This window comes from Myodes glareolus, chromosome 13 (genome assembly GCF_982192425.1).
Source record: "Myodes glareolus chromosome 13, mMyoGla1.1, whole genome shotgun sequence".
Classification (NCBI taxonomy): domain Eukaryota; kingdom Metazoa; phylum Chordata; class Mammalia; order Rodentia; family Cricetidae; genus Myodes; species Myodes glareolus.
Window position 1 is genome coordinate 30571694 of NC_142038.1, and position 19290 is coordinate 30590983.

Genomic DNA, 19290 nt, shown 5'->3' on the forward strand with positions numbered 1-19290 from the left:
TGTCACTATTTGATGAACTAGACATGTCTATAGAAAGGGCAGTCGTCAGGTCACTATGCAGGTGAGGTCCTACAACTGTGGGCCCAAGATGTCTGTAATTTTCCAGTTAGTTTTGTTGTATAAATTATCGCTATATTCTGTATACTGACAGTGTTCAGAGAGTGACAAATGTTTTTCTGCCAATGGTGTTTAGATTATAAATATATAAACATTTTTAAAAAAGTGTTCAAGAGAGTGAACTGCCCTGATAAGAACGTCCACACTCCAACGATGCTGTTCCCCAAACCCAGCAAGGAAATCCTTAGTTGAACTTGGTGAATAATGAGAAAGTTCTTTCCCCCAAGCCTGGCATCTGAACAGACTCACTCTCTCCTTTTCAAAACCGAGATCAGAAGGAGAAATGGGTTATGCACCCTTTTGTATCAGATAAAAGCTCAACAACAATTTCCACAGAGCATTCCAGGCTGATAAGGCCAGCAGAGGACAGGCACAAAAGCTCCTTTTTTTCTGCTGTAAATTTCCACTTCTATCAAAGTCTCCCAGACCACTACTTCTAAGAAGCAGGCAGATGAATACTAACAAGAAATACAGCTCACACAAATGTAGCGTCTGAGTGAGCCTCAGTTTCCTCATTTGAGAAACGAAGCTCTAGCATCCCTTCACCTTCCTCCCAGGGTGGCCATCCACCATGCTGCTCGGCCGCCTTTCGTCTCTCCAAGTATTTGGAGAGTTTCTCATCTCACTAATTCTAGGTCTCTGAAAGAGAAGCTAAGAGCTCTCAAATTTCCTTTGCAGCGAGGTATAGTGGGGTGACATGGATCCACCCTGTTAGACACATCCTCTTGAGACTCCAGTGTGGTTGGGATGTTGAGAAAAGATGGCAAGCAGACCAGTCAGCAAGGCAGGGGCATGCTGCCTCCAGAGGCGGCTTCAACAACAGCATTGGGGGTATATTCTATACTCAGACAAAGTGACAAGCAATGCTGGGTCCCTGCCTAGAGGCAGAAGTCACAGGCTTGTCAGGAGACTGCAGAGTAACAGACACAATTTCCAGGCTGGATTTTCTGACTTTCCTAACGAACCTTCAGAACATCCGATTATCTTCAATAACCCATTTCCTCTTCATTATAGCAAAAAGGAGCCTGTGCTAACAAGGATAAATGTGACTAGTGTGAGGTCTTTGAACTAAGTGTCACTCATTTGTGTGACTTCACGTCACTGATTGTTTTGAACTCCCATTTCTTATCCATGAAAACAGAGGCATTATGTCCAGGCCAGGACTTCCATGGTGACCCACAGTGGTAAGCAAGACGGTAATCACGAATAATGAAAGCTCTGAAGCTGGCATTTTGAGGATGTAGCTTCTGGAGCTCACAGCTCCAGCAGAGGCTAGGAGATGGTTATAAGAACACAAGGCTGGCAGACTGTGGTGATTATGGTACCATGGACCTGTGTGATCTGACCCATCTCAGACAGCAAAAGCAAAGCATCATGAATAAGCGAATGTTTAGAACTGCAGCTGGGGGTGGGGGAAGAGCTTGTGATGGACACACAGCCTGTCTCCCGACACCAGTAGCCTCAACCCATTTCTTCATTGATTGTTTGTTTGATTGATTGATTGATTGATTGACATGTTCTCTGGGCCAACTAAGGAAAGAGGGGAGGTAGAGAGAAGAGACAGTGAACAGTGGGCCAGAGCCAAAGAATCATGTTTCTCAGGAAACTGTGCAAAGATAACTTGGAGGAAGTTATCCTGTGAGATGGAAATGCATGCTCAAGGAAGAGAGGAAGAAATATTATTTTTAAAGAAGCTTTCGCACCACCCCCTTTGCTGTTTAATTCATGTGACCCCAGCTTTCATGTGTCAGAGTTCAATGGACCCAATTAGAACATTGTTTCTTTTGTGAACAGTTACATTTGTAAAAATTGATACTTCATGACTTGGCAGTATCACAAAGAACAAAGCTTCAATATATTTGTTTAGAAAAATTAAACAAACTTAATTCTGTCTTGCAGGGTTTTTTTGTTTGTTTTCGTCAGGCCCTTTGGTACCTTTTAAAAATTTAAGACGAAGTTGGAATCTTGGTGGCCTTACTTTTCCTGTGTTGGAAACATTTCTCTGTTTGATGATTCTGGCATTATTTTATATCATTGTTAATTACTTCCAGCCATATTTTAAAAATAAAATAAAATAAAAGAATTTCCATCCAGTGCTCTGAAACGCACAGGGGCAGGCAGATGCAGGTAGGACAGACCTGAATAGGGCTGTGTCATAGGGGGAACATGGCTGTGGTGGCTGCAGAACTGGCTGGACCTGCTAAAGCTGCCGTGCAATCAAAGTCGATTTTCAGACACACATAAAGGATGGAGACGAGGAAGCCTAGGGTGGCTGTGAGGGTCTTAGTGTCATGTCTGTCAGACTGATGTCTTCTGTGGTCATAAATTTATTATGACAAGGATAGCATGCAATAACATTGGGAACGATAAAAGTGACCCTGAGGAGGCCAGGTCAGTTTACTGAGAACAAACCAAGGTCACTTTAGATCCCTCTGCGTGTTCTAGCCCAAGACTGCCTGTGTTTTCCCAGCACACTGAAGAAGAACTCTACCCGATTCCTGCTATCCCAACTGCTGCTGAAATTGCGTTCCAACTGTTGATGTCTCCCAATTGCCTCGATTGTTCCGTAAGATAAACTGGAGCAAACTGTTCCTTTTCCAGTATTTCAGACTTGAAGTTCAGGCAGTCATTTCTCAGGCGCAGCGTGTTGCCTGTCTGAAGTTGAACTGTGATGTGAATTGCGGAGTAAATTATCTTCTACACGACATCAACAAATGAAGGGCATTTCACAAGTGGAAAAAAAAAATAAACGCTCATACCAAACTGTTTGGGGTTTGCTACATCCTTTGGATGTGATTTTTAAAATTGTAAGCGATACAGTAACTACTGAACTGCAAGCAGAAATGAACACAGTCTGGGTTTTGCTACATCCTGTGGATGTGATTTTTAAAATTGTAAGCGATACAGTAACCACTGAACTGCAAGCGGAAATGAACACAGTCTACAGGGGAAGACAAGCGGAAATGGTTCTGTGCTTATCCTGTTCTTAAAGAATTAGTTTGGGGCTGGAGAAACATTTGCTGTTCCTGCAGAGAACTGGTGTTTAGTCACAAGCACCACATGGTGGCTCACAACCACCCGAAACTCCACTTCAGGGGAACTCACGCCCTCTTCTACCTCCGCAGGCACTGGGCACACAGGTGGTGCACATACATACACATACGAAACCACTCATGCACATGAAATAAAATAGAGCTAAAGTTTGTTTTATTTTTTTAAAAAAGAATCAGTTCTGATCCTACAGCCACTAAATTGCATTACTAAAGTTGTGTAAATAATTACATAAAAACCTGTTTATAATGTAGCAAAAACATGTGTTCTTGTAAGGCAAGGAATAGGAGTTGAAATTTCTTATGTGTTTTTGATAAACTATGGTATTATTTAAGTGTTTAAGTATACCTTCTGTATTGTTTATTCCTACAGTTTAAGAATTCTATTTAAAAGCAATTTTGGAAGATTACCAGGTGCAATTTTTAAGAAAGTAACTTTTTGAACTATAGCCAGATGCTCAACAAGTAAACGATATGACTTTTAAAATATACCAGGAAGAAAACGAAAATGTAAATGATAGAGAAGTCTAGACAGGCAGTTCATCGAAATGGGTTTAAAACCATCTTCATCTTCAGCTCCTCTCTGCTGCCAACAGCGTGTGGCTTCTCCAGAAAGGCATTAGCGGGGAGTCACCACTCTATTGATCTGCTTCAGATTCTGTTGACGTCAGTTCAGTTTTTAAAAAAGAAATCCAGAACTTTCTCATAAGTTGTGCACAAAAGAAGAACACTGACCCAGAGGAAACATCTCCAAAGTTTTAGAAAAACCAGGAGATGCATGTGGAAGTGGAGGTCACCTGACACCTGCCACCATTTCCCAAAGGATGCCCCTGACCATACACAGCTCTCCAATTCTTGAAATTGCTCGTTTCTTCTTTCTTCCTTCCTTCCTTCCTTCCTTCCTTCCTTCCTTCCTTCCTTTCCTTCTTTCTTTCTTTCTTTTTTTTGTTTCCTGAGATATGTTTTAAGTAGAAAATATTCTCCAAGTTCTGGCAACTTAAGTCCATCACACAAGAATGCAATGTATCTTGTTAATATTATTTTATTGATTATGTGTCGAAGTGAAGGGAAATTAGCTATATTAGGCTAAATAAAATGAATCATGTACTTAAACTAAACTTTTAAGACTTGAAATTGGTTAACAGGAAATTTAAACTAGAAAAGTTTGAATTTCATGAACAGCTTACAATTTGTTTCTCCTGGATGGTGGTAAGCTTAGGAAACAATGCCGAGAGTGGAATTACACGTATCCATGAAATAGACATCAAGTCTCCAGATCAGTTTTCTATGGATGTTATCAACTCATGAATCCAAACAAAAGCAATAAAGAAGGACACTCTCACACAGAGTAAGTGACGTCACATGCTCTTTGGGGACAAGAATGTAGACTTTTCTGTTTTGTCAAGAGGGTGTGTAACAGAGTTTCCCTATCTTTGATAATGAATGGATGCCAAAATTTTCACTTGACACAGAGATGTTCTAAGTTTAAATTTTATTTTATCGGAGTATTTGTTTTTTTTTCCCTAGATTCCTCTGGAAATGACTGAATAACAAGAAGGAGGAGAAGGAGGAGGAAGAAGAAGAGGAGGAGGAGGAAGAGGAGGAGGAAGAAAAAGAAGAGGAAGAAGAAGAAGAGGAGGAAAAAGAAGGGGAGGGAGAGGAGGAGGAAGAAAAAGGAGGAGGAAGAGGAGGAGGAGGATTGATGTGATTCAGGGAGACTGGTGATGGCGTCACAGCTCTCTGGATGAGAACTTGAGCGGTTTGAAGACCTGCATGCACTCCACAGTTTGCTTTCTTCATTTGCTCTGAATCACAAACCAGTTCTGCCACTCGGACCTTTGAAATCCCAGAAGGACACGTGGCACTTTAACAAGGAAAATTACTGAGAATAACTTTCTTTATCCAGTCTTTTTAACAGGAAAGAACAGCCAGAACACCTGTGGAAGTCAACCCACTCTCCACAGAAGAGGAGACCCACTGGGGTTCAGGCCACAGTCCACAGGGACCTACTGCAAGATGATTGATTGTAAGTAGTTCTGGCCCCTACAGGAAGAAGGCTGTTACAGAGTCACAGCATTTGAGGCAAGTAAAAGCAACCAAGCAACAAAGAGCAAACAGGACTTAATTCCATTAATGTTTTAATCCCAAAAATGTTTTCAGATCACATTTAATTTAAAAACGCCTTACAGTTTAATTTCCCTTTGTATGAAGTTATGACTCAATCAATAAAAATTTTCTTTTTTTTTCCTAACTGAAGAGAATGAGGGATGCAGGTACTGAATAACATACTCAGAAGAATAATTCAGGTATTTATCAAGCGTATTTAGTTTACAAGGCCTAGAACAAAATTAGAGGCTAAAAATGCAGTAACAGAATTTCCCTCAGCATGGTGGAAGTTGAGAATGGGAGTCTAGACTCTTGGATGTCAGTACCATGCGGATGGGAGAGGCGGAAGGAGAGCACACTCTGGGTATCATTTCTCTGTGGAGCTGATGGTACAAGGAGCCACCTCACCTGGGTGCTGGGAACCCAACCTGATCCTCTGCAAGAGCAGCAATTGCACTTAAGCATTAAGCCATTGCTCTAGCCCGGCATATAAAAACTTCAGATTTAAAGATATTATATTGCAATAAATAGCACAAATAATTTTTCTGTCACTTATTTTGAGTATTTCTAACTGTTCCTTAAATGGATTGAGGGAGGGGAAGGTGAGGAGGTTCTTCTTTAATAAGAGTGGAATTTCCAGAAACTAACTTATCTTGTCATCATTATATGTTCTTTCATGCACGGCTTGGAGAAGTCAGCTCTTTGAAGCCCTCACTGAGTAGAGATAACAGCTCACTAATCAGAATTATTAAACATGCTTTAAATTAGCCAATTTTCTCTGTTAGCCGATTGAACATAAATACCTCAGCCCTCATTGAGAGGTCCTGGCTCTTATCTCCAGCAGCTAGTTTCAATTTAACTAGCTTATTAAGATAAATCAGGCAGATGCGCTCCCATCCGCCTGCAGAGGCTGAGGGCGACCCTGTCTATGCCTTCCCTTGAAGTCTCTTATCCTTAACTGTCTGCCTCGGGGCTCCCCAGCTCTCTCACAACCTCTCATCAAGATTGCTGTGCTCCTCACCAAAGGCCACTCACCCCTTTTGGGAGAGCAGGGTTGGATAATGTCCTAATGCTTCTGCTTGGGAGGATCGGCTCTCTTGAGAAAATCTTTGCCAACTTTCAATTTTCTTTCAGCAACAGAAGTGTGTTCTCAAATCAGGTTGACTAATTCTAAGGTCCCCAAAGACACTTCCCCTTACCTAGCCTGCTTCAGAAGAGGAGCAAGTTAGATGTGGAGTTGGTTCTTATCTAAATCATTAACATAGAGGGAGTTCCTCCTCTCCTACTTCCGTCCGTAGAACTGTCTCAACACTGCCACTTTCACAGAAAATAACACGCCGACACTTCACAACACTAGCGTCCTTCATCTCCAAGTAATACCAGTTACTTGGAACTTTTTGTCATTTGAAGGAAGCAAATGACGGAAAAATATGGCCTGGGCACCTGATGGAACAATTTCGCAGACAATCCACTGCTGCCGTTTATAAAGGTCCTTTGCTCCACTGAACCCTCCTGGGGAAACTCTGAAAAACATTCTATGTGTAAACAATTTGTTCCAAAGACACATGTTTTCTAAATTTCTTTGCTTGTTGACATTTAAAAAAAAAATGAAAACATATTTGCGTGAAGACAGAACCTTCTGGTTCTTATACATTTACTCTACCAAAGAAATTAACAATGGAGTAGGTCATCTCCAAAGGCCTAGGAAGGATCATTTCCTTTCTAGTTCTTTGTCCGTCTTCATTTTAAACTGTCTTTTTTCACAGCCATGATTACCAAATTAAACAGAACTTATTATTAAGATGAGACACTAATGCTTTCCTTTTTCTTTTTTTCTTCCTTCCTTCTTTCCTTCCTTCTTTTCTTTGTCTCTCAACAGTATTTCTTTTCTTAGGCTTAATTCTGGTCCTAAAAATCTTGGTTTTGAGTTGCAGTTCCTGTCCATCTAAACAAGGCTGAAATGTCTCCCACGTTCCTCACGTGATCCTAGGTCTTCACACTGTGATGTAGTTTTGGACCACGTGATTTCATTCTCAAGTCCAGTGGCAGAAGCAATGCTGACTGCTGGATGAAGCCCTTCTCATGGACAATCTGTCCCCTCTTTTCTGTGGTTATTGAAGTGTGTGCTCAGCTGAAGCATCAACCCAGAGGGGCTTTTAGCACTCTTCTGAACCCCTCTGTCCAGTATTTTGGATGGGTTTTGTGGTGAGGAAATACATTACTTAGATAAACAAAATACTAAAACATCAATCCTTTGCAATAAATAACTTTCAAAACCTTAATGTTAAATTAAATGAAAATGAATTGGCATTTCAATCTTGCTTCATAGTAACTCAAAGATGAAGCTACCAATTCGAAAGATACCATCATGCTTTCTTTTCTATGCACTACTGAATTCAAAATTGCTCTATAGTGCATTCTGTATAGAATCCAGGCTACGGAATCTAGACCCAGTGAAGTGAGACCTGTGTGGCGGCAGGGCTGGAGCTAGGGATAGGAGAGAATGGTGTGAACCTGCTGCTTTCAGATGACAAGAGTTTAGCAGGCAAGCCACTATGCAGAAGATGGCACAATGACTGGAAACTTTAACTAATGTCCCACTTCAAGGATCTAGGGAGGAAATAACACTCGTTTACTCCAGCTGTCTCTCGTAGTGGAAGTTGGGTTTTCTGTGCTATTTGTTGATTTTAAAAAATTCTTTGAAAGTTTTCAATGTATCTATTTTTTGTACACAGTTGCATATTACGTAAGAGTACTGTTCTACATGGATATAGCATACATGTCAAGTATTCCCCCACCATGCTTCTGAACCCTCTGCTAGCTACATGGATATAGCATACATGTCAAGCATTCCCCACCATGCTTCTTAGCCCTCTGCTAGCTTGCTTTTCTGTTGCTGTGTGCAAAAACCATTTGGCTATCACGTCCCAACGATAGTCTCTCGGTGAAGGATGCCAGGGACTAAGTACATGCAAGCGAGAACCTAAAAGGAGGAACTCAAGCACAGACCATGGAGGAACACCGTTTGCTCGTTTGTTCAGGCACCCCTCTTAGGATAACATAGGACCAGCTCCTTCTCAGGCTGACTCTGCTCACAGTGAGTTGGGCCCTCCCATCAATCACTATTCAGGCCAATCCGATGGAGGCGACCCCTCAACTGAGGATCCCTCTTTTCAGGTAACTCCAGCTTGTGTCTATTGAGAAAAGCTAACTAATACACCTCTCCTTTTTCACTCCCCTGCGTATTTGTGTTCTTTTGTGGGAAAATGCTTTGGATCAAATATAGGAATACCACCATGGCTTGTTTGGTGAAATATCTTATTTACTTCAAGTTTACAAAGCTGTTCACTAAAACATTAAAAAAGGACTTCTATAAATGGTTAACAAGAGTTCGTTTCTCTTCCTGATTTCCCTCTTGCCCACAACCCAAAAACAATCCAAATGCCTCTGAATAGAAAAACGGATAAAGAAAATGTGGTACATTTACACAACGGAAAACTATTTGGTGGTTAAAAAAAAAAAATCAATGGCGTCTTTAAATTTGCAAGCAAATGGATGGAACCAGAAAAAAAAAAAATCCCGAGTGAGGTAACCCAGGCCAGAAAAGACAACTATAGTATGTCTGTCATAAGTGAAAACCAGACACACACACCTAGACAAGGATAACCAGCCTACAGTCCACGACCCCAGAGAAGCTAGAACCCTCTTCCAGAAACAGATGGAAGCAGATGCAGAGATCCACAACTAACCACCGGGCCGAGCTCTAGGCAGAGAAGGATGAGCGATAATATGAACAAAGGGGTCAAGACCATGATGAGGAAACCCACAGAATCAGCTGACTCAAACTTGTAGAAGATCACTGGCTCCTGACTCACAACTGGGAAGCCTGCATAGGACCGAACTAGGCCCCCTGAATATAGATGACAGTGGTGTAGCTTGGGCAGTGTATGGGGCCACTGGTGGTGGGACCAGGATCTAACTCTACTGCTGAACTGACTTCATGGAGCCCATTCTCTATGGAGAGATACCTTGCTCAGGCTAGGCATGGGGGGACCACAGACTTGGTCCTGCTTTAGTGAGGTAATGGGACAGACTTAGTTGACTTCCCAGGGGAGGTCTTAACCTCTCTGAGGAACAGATCGGGGTAGGGTAGGGGGAAAGGGGAGGAGCAGGAGGAGAAGGAGGAGGAACTGGGGTTGGTATGTAAAAAGAAATAAAGTTTTAAAAAGACATTAACTCTTCTTATGAATTTTCACTCACAAAATTTCCCTCATTAGCTGACCACTAACTTTGATTTTGTGACCTTGTTAAGTTAGGGTCAAAAGAAAGAAACTGAGCTAGAGAGAGAGAGAGAGCTGTCTGATAGAAGCTCTGATAGAAGATGGCGCCGACGGAAGGAAGGCAATGGAGTCCCAGCTCACTTCAAAGGGCAGCTTGACAAGTTGGCCATCACGACTGAATGGTCCAAGCCACAGCCCAGAGGCCCCCCCATCAAGTTGTCACGGAAAATCTGTCTCTGAACTTGAGGCAACTGCTTCCAACAGAAGGGAATTCCTGAAGAGAAACTCAGCTATCAGACAAATGAACTCATAATGGATCTTAGACCTAATTATAAAACCCAAACTATGAAACCCTTAGACAAAATCTTGGGAACAAATATCTGTGCCTTTGGGTAAAGATTCCTTAGATGAGATACCAAAAGCATGAACCATGAAAGTAGCCATTATTAAATTAGAATTCACCAAATTGAAAACTTCTGCTCTTCTGAAAACACTGTTAATTGAACAAAGGGAACGAGCCAAGACTGGAGAAAGAGTTGTCAGAATGACAAAATAAAAAATTCTCAATATCAAATAAGAAGCAAGCAATACAACATACAAGTGAACAAAATATTTAAGTGCCAGATAGAAAGATGATATGTAAAATGATCAACATCACTTGTTACTTAAGGAAATGCAAGTTAAAAACCACAATGAGATATAATTTCAATATCTAAAAAACAAAAATTAAAAGGGCTAACTTTACCAGTTTGGAAACAATGCACAGGCATAGAAATTTCTCATACCTCTGGTAAAGGTGCAAAAATGCCAGCAACCGCTTTGCAAAACAATTTAGCAGCTAAGCAAAATAAACCAGAGTTACATCGTCTGACTCAACTATTCCACTCCTAGGTATTTGCCCTAGACGGGGGCAAGGAATCATTTCCATACAAAGACTGGAATGCTTACCATGTGATTCGACCATTCCAGTCCTAGGAGTTCACTGAAAAGAAATGAAACCATATGTGCATACAAAGAACCAGCCATGACCATCCCTAACATCATTTGCAAGAACCCAAACCTAGAAATAACCCGAACATCAGTCAACAGGCAAAAAGATAAACACAGATGCACATCCCACACAAAGGAATTTGAGTCCACAGTAAGAATGTACAGCTGACATACTGAAACACTAATGGACCACAAGGTAACTTTTTCTTTTCTGAGCCAAAGAGTTTGATGGAAAAGGAACTTTTTGCGCAGCTTCCTGTATATGAAGCTCAGGGAAACGCTGGGGGCGGAGTGGGGTTCGCTAGATGCAGAGTTTTAGGGGTGATGGACAGCTCTATCATCCTAATTGAGAGGATGACCTCACATGGCCAACTGTACACCAAAACGTGTGCTCCTTACATTTGTCCATTATGACTCTGGAGGAGAAACCGGAAGGGAGAAAGAAAGAAAGGAAGGAGGCAGGCAGAGCAAATGTCCTGAGCTATTACTTTTTCCTTATTAAAGTAGAAAACTTTGAAATCTAGCCCATTTTCTAGAATCCTGGCAAATCTTTCTGTTTTAATATACATAGAACTACAGGTCTGTGTTGCTCTCATTTGAAGAACGAAAGGACCTCGAAATCCCTTGAACAATGTTCCTTCAAAGTGCAGGGTCCTGTTGATACCGTGATTCGTTAATGATTTGAACTTCTGCTCATCAAAGGGAGGGATCTTCTAAAAGCCCATTGTAGAAGGTGAAATCTTGGAGGAAGTGGAAAACTGGCTGCTGCCGCGCTCAGACCAACTGCTACAGCAAGCCCAGAGCCAACAACTTGACGAGACTTAGAGTGTCTCTTCCTGTCTTCACTCAATGCAGGTTCCTTTAGATAACTTCAGGTCATCTTGTAAACCCAACCACAGAAATTAAAAACCCCAAAGATCTTTTGTATCTTTGACACTAAACTAATAATTCTTTAATGACGTTGTCACTAAATTACAGCTGGGAAGGGAATAGCCTTGTGATAATCTTAGTGTGTCTAAGCCCACAGTCATATTCTGTCTTCTGGGTGTGCCTCTCTGTTAGTGTTCCCCACTGCCAGGGTTCTCAAGACTAACCGGAGGAGAACAACCCCAAACATTTTTAGGCCAACCCTCTGTACGATAGAATTCTTATTTCATAAACAGCTTCAAACAAGATAATTTACAGACTCCGGTGTTTTCTGTCAGGTGACAAAATGGAGCAAAGACATTTTACTTCTCTTGCTTTTCTATAACATCTTGATTCTCTAACTGGCTCAAAGGAATAGTTTGGGATACATGGTGGTCTCCTGGTAGCCTAGAAGTGAATCTGCCTCCCATTCGATTGACCTGTAATGTCCCTATCAAATGCAAACGCATTCCACTTCATCGTCCACACCTGTAAGCTCCTTGAGCCTCCCCGAATCACCATTTCTTAATAGTTAACAGCACAAAAAAGAAAATCACCAACGTAATGGTGGTGATTCTTGGACTCCATTCGTGTGCTGCTGTTGCGGTATGAGGGGGCACACCCAGCTCTAGGCCTGCACCTTAGCCCTTAATTGTTATTGCAAATGATAATTGACAGAGAGTCATTTAGATGTCTGAAACTGGGTTACAGATTCGTGGAGACTAATAAATAAAGTCCAACTTCTTATGAATTCACAGCTCACCAAAGGATGTGGAATTTAAAATCTTTGAAAGGACAGTTCCCTTAAAGCAAAGAAGAGCCACATGTCCATGTCAGTGTGACCGACAGGTAGAGTATGTGCCGATATGCCTACATGGCCAAGAGGACCTCAACCAACTGAAAAGATTTTATCCTTCATATCACCTTCTTCCCTGACCAAACTAAAATGAAAGACTTAGTAGATGCATCTGAATGCCACCCGTGTTTTTTGTGTGTTATGCTATATATGTGTTCTGAGGTATTCTGTCCTAAACTTTCCATGACTTAACAGAACTGTGCGGTAGAGGGGGCAGCAGTAACTCTACATATGCCACGGCCTCTGTGGTCTCTGAGCCCAACTTCCTCCAGTTAAAGGTGTAACCTTCTAGAGATGTAAAAAGACAGGAAGGAAAGCAGAGCTGGCTCCTCCGAGTCCTAGGCATCCCAATCATGTCAACTTTAAATTGGAAAGGGATAGATTCTGAACTCTGGGAAGCTAATTGGGAGCCCCAGGCAGAATTCTAATGTGGTCATTGTCCTTATTAGTGTGGATGCTACCAAGGAGATAGTGATGGATGTACACATTTAGAGGGAAGGCCAGTGTTCACAGACATTGGGGCCATGAAGTATTCCATTTCTCAGACTCAGAGATTGCCTTCAAACAGAAAGGCAATAAGGGAGACATTTTTGGCCATATATTCATAAATTGTTGCATTAACTAAAATCAAAATTCATTATTAGATTTCTTCTACCTAGCTGAAAAAGACAATGTAAATAGACTATATTTTTAATTAAAACCATTTAATGAGTTGAGTTGGGTTTTCACTTAAACATTTTTTCTAACAACATTCTTCCTGCTGAAAATGGTTTGTAGATTTGAGAGCTAGGCTTAGTGTGTCTAGGACTATGACACTAGAGAATAGAGGTGTGCTAATTCCATTTTTGTAAAGATACATTTACTATTATTTCATGTGTATGAGTGCAGAGTCTATATGCATGTCTGTGTACCACGTACATTCCTGGTTCCTATATAGTCCAGAAAAGAACATCAGATCTTTGGAACTGGAGTTGCAGATAGTTGTGAGCCACCATGTGGCGGCTGGAAACTGAACCAGAGTCCTCTACATGAGTAGCAAGTGCTCTTAACCACTGAGTCTTTCCTCCAGGCCCAGAGGTTTGTATTATATGAATTTAATCACTTGTGCAAAGGTGATGTTCAAGACATAGATCTCTCAAGGGAATTGTCTGTTCTAAGCCATGGTGATAGGCAGACCACAGGGAGAATCCTGAGAGTGCACACGGTAGGAAGGAGGCAGCCTCCTGATCTGCACTGCAGCGTGCTGAGCGCTGTCAGTTCAGTAGCATCCTTGTGTGTGGGGGCGTAAGACGGTGACGTAAGCCACAAAACAATCAAAATTATGAATAATAAAAGGGTTATTTACTTAAGGGGAAAACGTACAGGTCACTGCCCTCTGTGTGAAGAGGAACCGAGTCTAGCAGCCAGCAGGAGCCAGAAGCAAGAGAGAGCAGGCGCCTTTGCAGCTGCTTTTACGGTATAAGAGACCATGCCCAAGTGGGCTAGTATCTTAAAGGCTATTGGCTGAAGGAGCAGAAGGAGCTCCCTCAGCATTCGTGGAAGGTTTTCTAGGTCCTTGCCAGGCTGCTTTCATATCCCACCCATCTCACCCAAAGTTGACTACTCAAGCCATGCTATCGGTAATGCTGTGGGTGAAAGGTAAGGCCCACAGAGACGAAAGGAACTGGCTACAGTCATACAGCTTAGAGGTGAAGACTGAACCTGGATCTGTGTTTTGAATCCTAATTTTACAAACCTTTACACTACACCACCCTCTCTAACTCAGAGCTCAGATAGTTTGAGGAAGGCCTTTGAGTAGAGTCTGGAAAGTTTTAAAACTGAACCAGGAGAGGCTGAGGGAAATTTATGGAAAACTCTTATGCTTGCATAAAAATAGCGTTATTCTAACCTCCAGCCCCAAGCCTCACCCAGCTTCCACTTCTCAATGACCACCTAGATTTAACCAAAGACCAGAGAGGGACATAACGGGCTTAGGGAAGAAGGGACCAGTGTTCCCAGTATATGACAGAACTGTGGAAGACCTCCGAGGCCAGAAACAGCTATTTCAATAGCTTTGAACAAGACCCAAACTGGAATAGAATGCATTTTAAACCCAAGCTTAACTAAACCAAATAATACGCTCTGTTGAGTTTATCTCATGTCTCAACTCAGGACTTCCTCATATATAAACACATGCTTGAAATAGCCCAGGACATTTAAGCTATTGTAGGGCCACAAAGACAACGTGACATTAATGATGCGTTAAAATGGGAAAGGCCATACCGCATCCCTTTTAGCTGCCATCTCTCCTCCCATCTTCTTCCCCAGAAACATTCCATTCCCTTTCCTTCAGTATCCCATTTGGAAAAGACCATTCTACCATTTGTTTAAAAATATTTACTAATAAGATATGAAAACTGAACTTTATCAAGAAAACTTCAATATTAAATTAAATTACTTTTTTAACAGAAAAGAAACCAGGCAAAGTTTATTTCTTACCGATGTTCTGGTTTGTGGCCTAATATCTGACTGGCAACTTCCAAACGTCGGCCTACACACCGACCTGGATGACATGCTGAAAGAGAGTAGGAGTTTAGAATTCCAAAATCTTATTTTAGACAGCCACACACACACACACACACACACACACACAGAGAGAGAGAGAGAGAGAGAGAGAGAGAGAGAGAGAGATCACACTGACACACTGACTAGGTCTTTACATTGTAACACATAAAATAAAAAATTTAGAGTATTTTCCCCCAAATGTTCTGGTCGTTTCAGAAGGAAGTAAAAGTAGCAGAATGTAAACTTGACTTGTAAGATAAAACAGCCTTTAAGGGCTCCCTTGAGAATAAGCAGACTGAACAGCGGTACAATCTGTTCTGGAAACCTGCAAATCTCCTATTTTGACTAAAAAAAGAAAAGGGAGGAAGGCACATTCTCCCTGTGGGAAAGCAGGCAGGGTGGTCACCCCCTCCCTTCCTCTCCTCTCTTCCTTTCTCTCATCTCCTCTCTCCTGTCCATTTGACACCAGGCTTACAAATATGTAACTTGCTTTAGCTTGAGCCTTCTTGGCGTTTTAGTTTCTACTCCATTCCTGTAACCTTCTTCAATGCAAATATTCCTTTTCCATTGCCCCCAATTCCTTTCTTCAATATTTTTTCACTAAAGCCACTCCTATCAGGTTTTTCCTAGCACTAATCCATGGTAATGTGGCATGTCACCAGAGTTGCCCCCATTGCTATCTACAGTGTGGTCCTGCGGCAATTCACCTTAAAAGCTTTTCACATGATCCCTTGCCTCTTCTTAGAAATATTTATTTCCTTTGCCTGGCTCACAAGGCATCCCTCACCCTTCGAAATCCATGTGTCTTATAGCTCTTTCCTTCCCGTCTCTGCCCAAATACCATCTTCTCCCTGAACCAGCCATGTGCATCCGATTTACAGTCAAAGCTGTCACCTCACTGCACATGACTGTCCCCTGCTGATGTCACCACTTCCTGACATTGTACATGGCTTACTTACTTATTATGTGTGTTCCATAACAATGGACCGGGTACATTCCTTAAACGTATAGGATACCATTTTCTCTTATCTTTATTATTCTGTCCTTGGCAACTTCTGCACGTGTTCATGTGCTGGGAATCAAATTTAGCGTCTTGCACGTGCTAATCAATTAATGAGCCACTGAGACTGAAAGGTTGGTTAACACGGATGGGAAGAATCAGTGGTCAGATGGGCACTTCAATAAGCTTCGGCGGTTAGCACATTCAATTGCACAGATGCCAGCAGGCGAGCCTTCCTCTAGAACGCCAGCCTACTCAGTTTCTACCTTAGGAGATAAATCTACTTTTTCCATTTTCACATTTGTGTGTTTACTGCTTACTTTTCTAACATTTCAAAGATATTATTAGCACCATTTAAAAAGGTCCACAAGCAATCAATGACTAATGAGTAAAGTTCATCCAATTTTCACTTAATGGGAGTTCCAAGAAATGCAATTGCTTCTCTTGAATGATGCGTACGCCAGTAAAGCATGGTATTTTGGGTGCTTCCTATCTGGCAGAGTGGAGAGTAACCTCTTCTTTACAGCTGTTGGGAACATCAACACGTAGCATTGCGTGAACTTAAGGATCGAGGCATTCTCACCTTTCATCTCTCCTCATCTTCGAGCAGTGTGCCTCACACAGCTGAGGGGCCTGGGAACTATATCATATGATTCCAAACTACGAGCTTCCCCCATTTCTTCTTAAGAAGATGTTTGAGTTCCCTTGTCTTGCTGAAGGTTTTTCACTTCGTTACACCACACTCAATACTCCCGTCTCCAGGAGCCTCTTGGACCCTTTGTGGTCCACAAGCAGTTTTTAGATAGCTCTCTTATAGCCCTCGTTACATTTAAGATGTATATAATTGTGTGCCTGTGTTTTCTTAATTTCTCAGTGACACCTTTATAGGGAGCAAGAACTGTGATCTATTTACTCAACAGTATGCTCAGCTTTTGTGAGCAGAACATACTCAATGGGTTTATTCGATGAGCCATGAAAACATGAAAACATGTACAACAAAACCCACCCTATTTTTCATAAAGCATGACTCCAGAGTACTGACTTCAAAAACAAGAGAGCCTTGGCCACCTGACAATAACATTTAAAGGTCATGAGACATAGCCTCAGAGTAACCATAGTAACTCGGCATACACACCGGAAACATGTATAATAATTAAACAAAGCTTCAGCAAGTCTATTAGCCTTGAGATAAAACAAGGTGGAATTAACAAATATATTTTTGAGTCTGTTTTCATCTTGGTGTTTTCTTGTTTCAGGATTCACAGGAAAACTGAAAAGCTTCATTAAATACGCGTGGCATGGAGTCTAGTGATATCACGCGAGGCTGGAAGTAGTTCATTTTCTCTCAATGCCTTACCGGAGCATAAATATCTCTTTCCATTTAACACAACGTGTCTGATTGCTAGGCTTTTCCTCCATGCTCTTTACATTGGAGTAGTAATTGGTGGTTACGTGATCCATGGTTTCAGCACAATTGGTTTCTCAGTACAGCAGGCGATCACCCCGTTCTTGCAGGAGGTCCTCGGAAGATGCTTCTCTGGTCCTTGGATTTGTAGGCACCCCGGGTCTCACCCTCCTTTGTTTAGAGAAGTTAGAATCAAGTTCCCATTGGGTTTGAAAAACTGCAGGAGAGGGTCTGTCTCCAGGGAATGGGAAGAGGGGAAAAGAGAATGGCAGGCAAAATCAGGAGACCAGTTCGTACCAGCTCGGAAAAGAAACTATTAAACTGAACCCACCTGAGAATAAAAGACGGCAGTAGAACACTTCCCTGTCTTCACCCCAGAAGCCCTGATGGTCCCTGCACCCCTCAGTTGGCTCTGTGTATCAGAACAAGAGCCCACCTGGCAATGAGAGCAGCGTCCTGCTCTGCCCTGGGCATCATTGTTGCTTCACACTGGGCTGTTTGTGTCACAGTTGATGACCACAAGGCACGGTGTCCACCTTGCTAATTGTCTGCACCTCAAAATATCAATTCATTAGGCGATTTCTTCAGGAAAATTCAGAGAAAATGAATGCTTGCTAAGTTTCATTGTTTCAAAGTGGAAAATAAAATGAGGAGGTACATCTTTGGAGGTTTGTAGATTATACATTGAAACAAGACATTTTACATAAAAATACAAGAATATAGTGAGTTCTCCGTACTAGTCAGGACCCTCAGGTCTAAAGTGAAAAGCAAAGCTCACTTTTCACAGTCACTAAAAGGAAGACACAGTCTAAAGCCAAACGAGGGAGAAACCAGGGCTATAGGTGCACACCCCACACAGGAAACTGCCCTTCAGGAGACAACTTCCACAAAAAAGGTACAATTATCTTGCTCAAGATTTGAAAGACAAAGCTGGACAGTGGTGGCACCCTGTCTCAAAAAAAAAAAAAAAAGATTTGAAAGGCAATTCTAAACAGAAGCTATTTCTGTCTTTGAAGGGGAAATGCGTACCAAGTCCATATGTAAATTTTCCAGGGATTGACTGCAGATCAATGAAAGAGGCCATCTCTATGTCTATTCCTGTGTTCAAAGGTGGTTGCTAATTTCCACTTAGGAAACAGGCTGAGAAGGAGCGCCCAGGCATATCCATGAGCATCCTAGCTGAAGCGTGGGGTTCTCTAGGTTTCTGAAAAGAAGGCTGGCTGCTTCAGTACCCTATGGATGCGCAAGTTTTAATTCTGACAAATGTACACAAAGAATGTTTTTACTCATTTGACAAGAGCACTTATTGAAACACATCATACATCAGACCTTGCCCTGGGATCTGGGAAGACAGAATTGGCCATAGAAAAAGGTCATTCATCAGAAAAGGAAAAAAAGTTTCTTTGATGTTTTCCCCCAGACTTTAAAGAAAGGTTATCTTTGAAGTCTGGAGTGAAGGTTACTTCATCCAGAAATTTCCATGGATTATTTTTGGACAGAAGGAACTGAAGACTCACCAGCATCTCCCCGGGGTTTCAAAGTCTGGGATTACAACTTTCTTACTGTGACATCCTCCCATCTTAAGCAAAGCCCATTGGGATCCTCTGTCCATGGACAGACACCAACCAACCTCATTCCTTAGAGATGTGGAATCCCTGGCACGGCTTTGCTGCCCACTGTTGCTAGGCAACCACAATGGCTTCGGTAAGGACAGTTAACTGCCCAAAGCTAAGAAGAGGAGGAAGAAGAAGGAGGACGAGGAGAAGGAGGAGGAGGAAGATGAGGAAGAGGAGGAGGAGGAGAAGAAGAAAAAGAAGAAGAAGAAGAAGAAGAAGAAGAAGAAGAAGAAGAAGAAGAAGAAGAAGAAGAAGAAGAAGAAGAAGAAGAAGAAGAAGAAGAAGAATTAAAAAAAACAGTTACAAAGTCACTAACTTCCCTACAAACTTCTCACAAACCATCCAGGCATGAGAACAGATGAACAGTCACAGAGCCACCATTTCTGCAAACCTACCCTAAGCAGGAGAGGAGCACTGGGT

The 19290-nt window shown here is 41.9% G+C and overlaps 1 protein-coding gene across 3 annotated transcripts in view; it reads right to left on the reverse strand.

Annotated features, from left to right (window-relative positions):
• Ccdc192 (coiled-coil domain containing 192) overlaps nucleotides 1-18920 on the reverse strand; it is a 197310-nt gene extending 178390 nt beyond the window's left edge. Inside the window, exons 1-3 of one of the 3 annotated variants that reach the window (XM_087896052.1) lie at nucleotides 18772-18920; nucleotides 15809-17485; nucleotides 14784-14859 (exon numbers count right to left, since the gene is read on the reverse strand). In XM_087896052.1, the coding sequence (XP_087752178.1) occupies nucleotides 14784-14859; nucleotides 15809-15918 (186 nt within the window). In that variant the 5' untranslated portion in view covers nucleotides 15919-17485; nucleotides 18772-18920. Of the gene's footprint in view, nucleotides 1-14783; nucleotides 14860-15808; nucleotides 17486-17585; nucleotides 17713-18771 lie in introns of those variants that run through there. The other 2 variants (XM_048419600.3, XM_048419601.3) reach the window with 2 other exon arrangements.
• Between the last annotated feature and the right edge of the window lie 370 nt (nucleotides 18921-19290).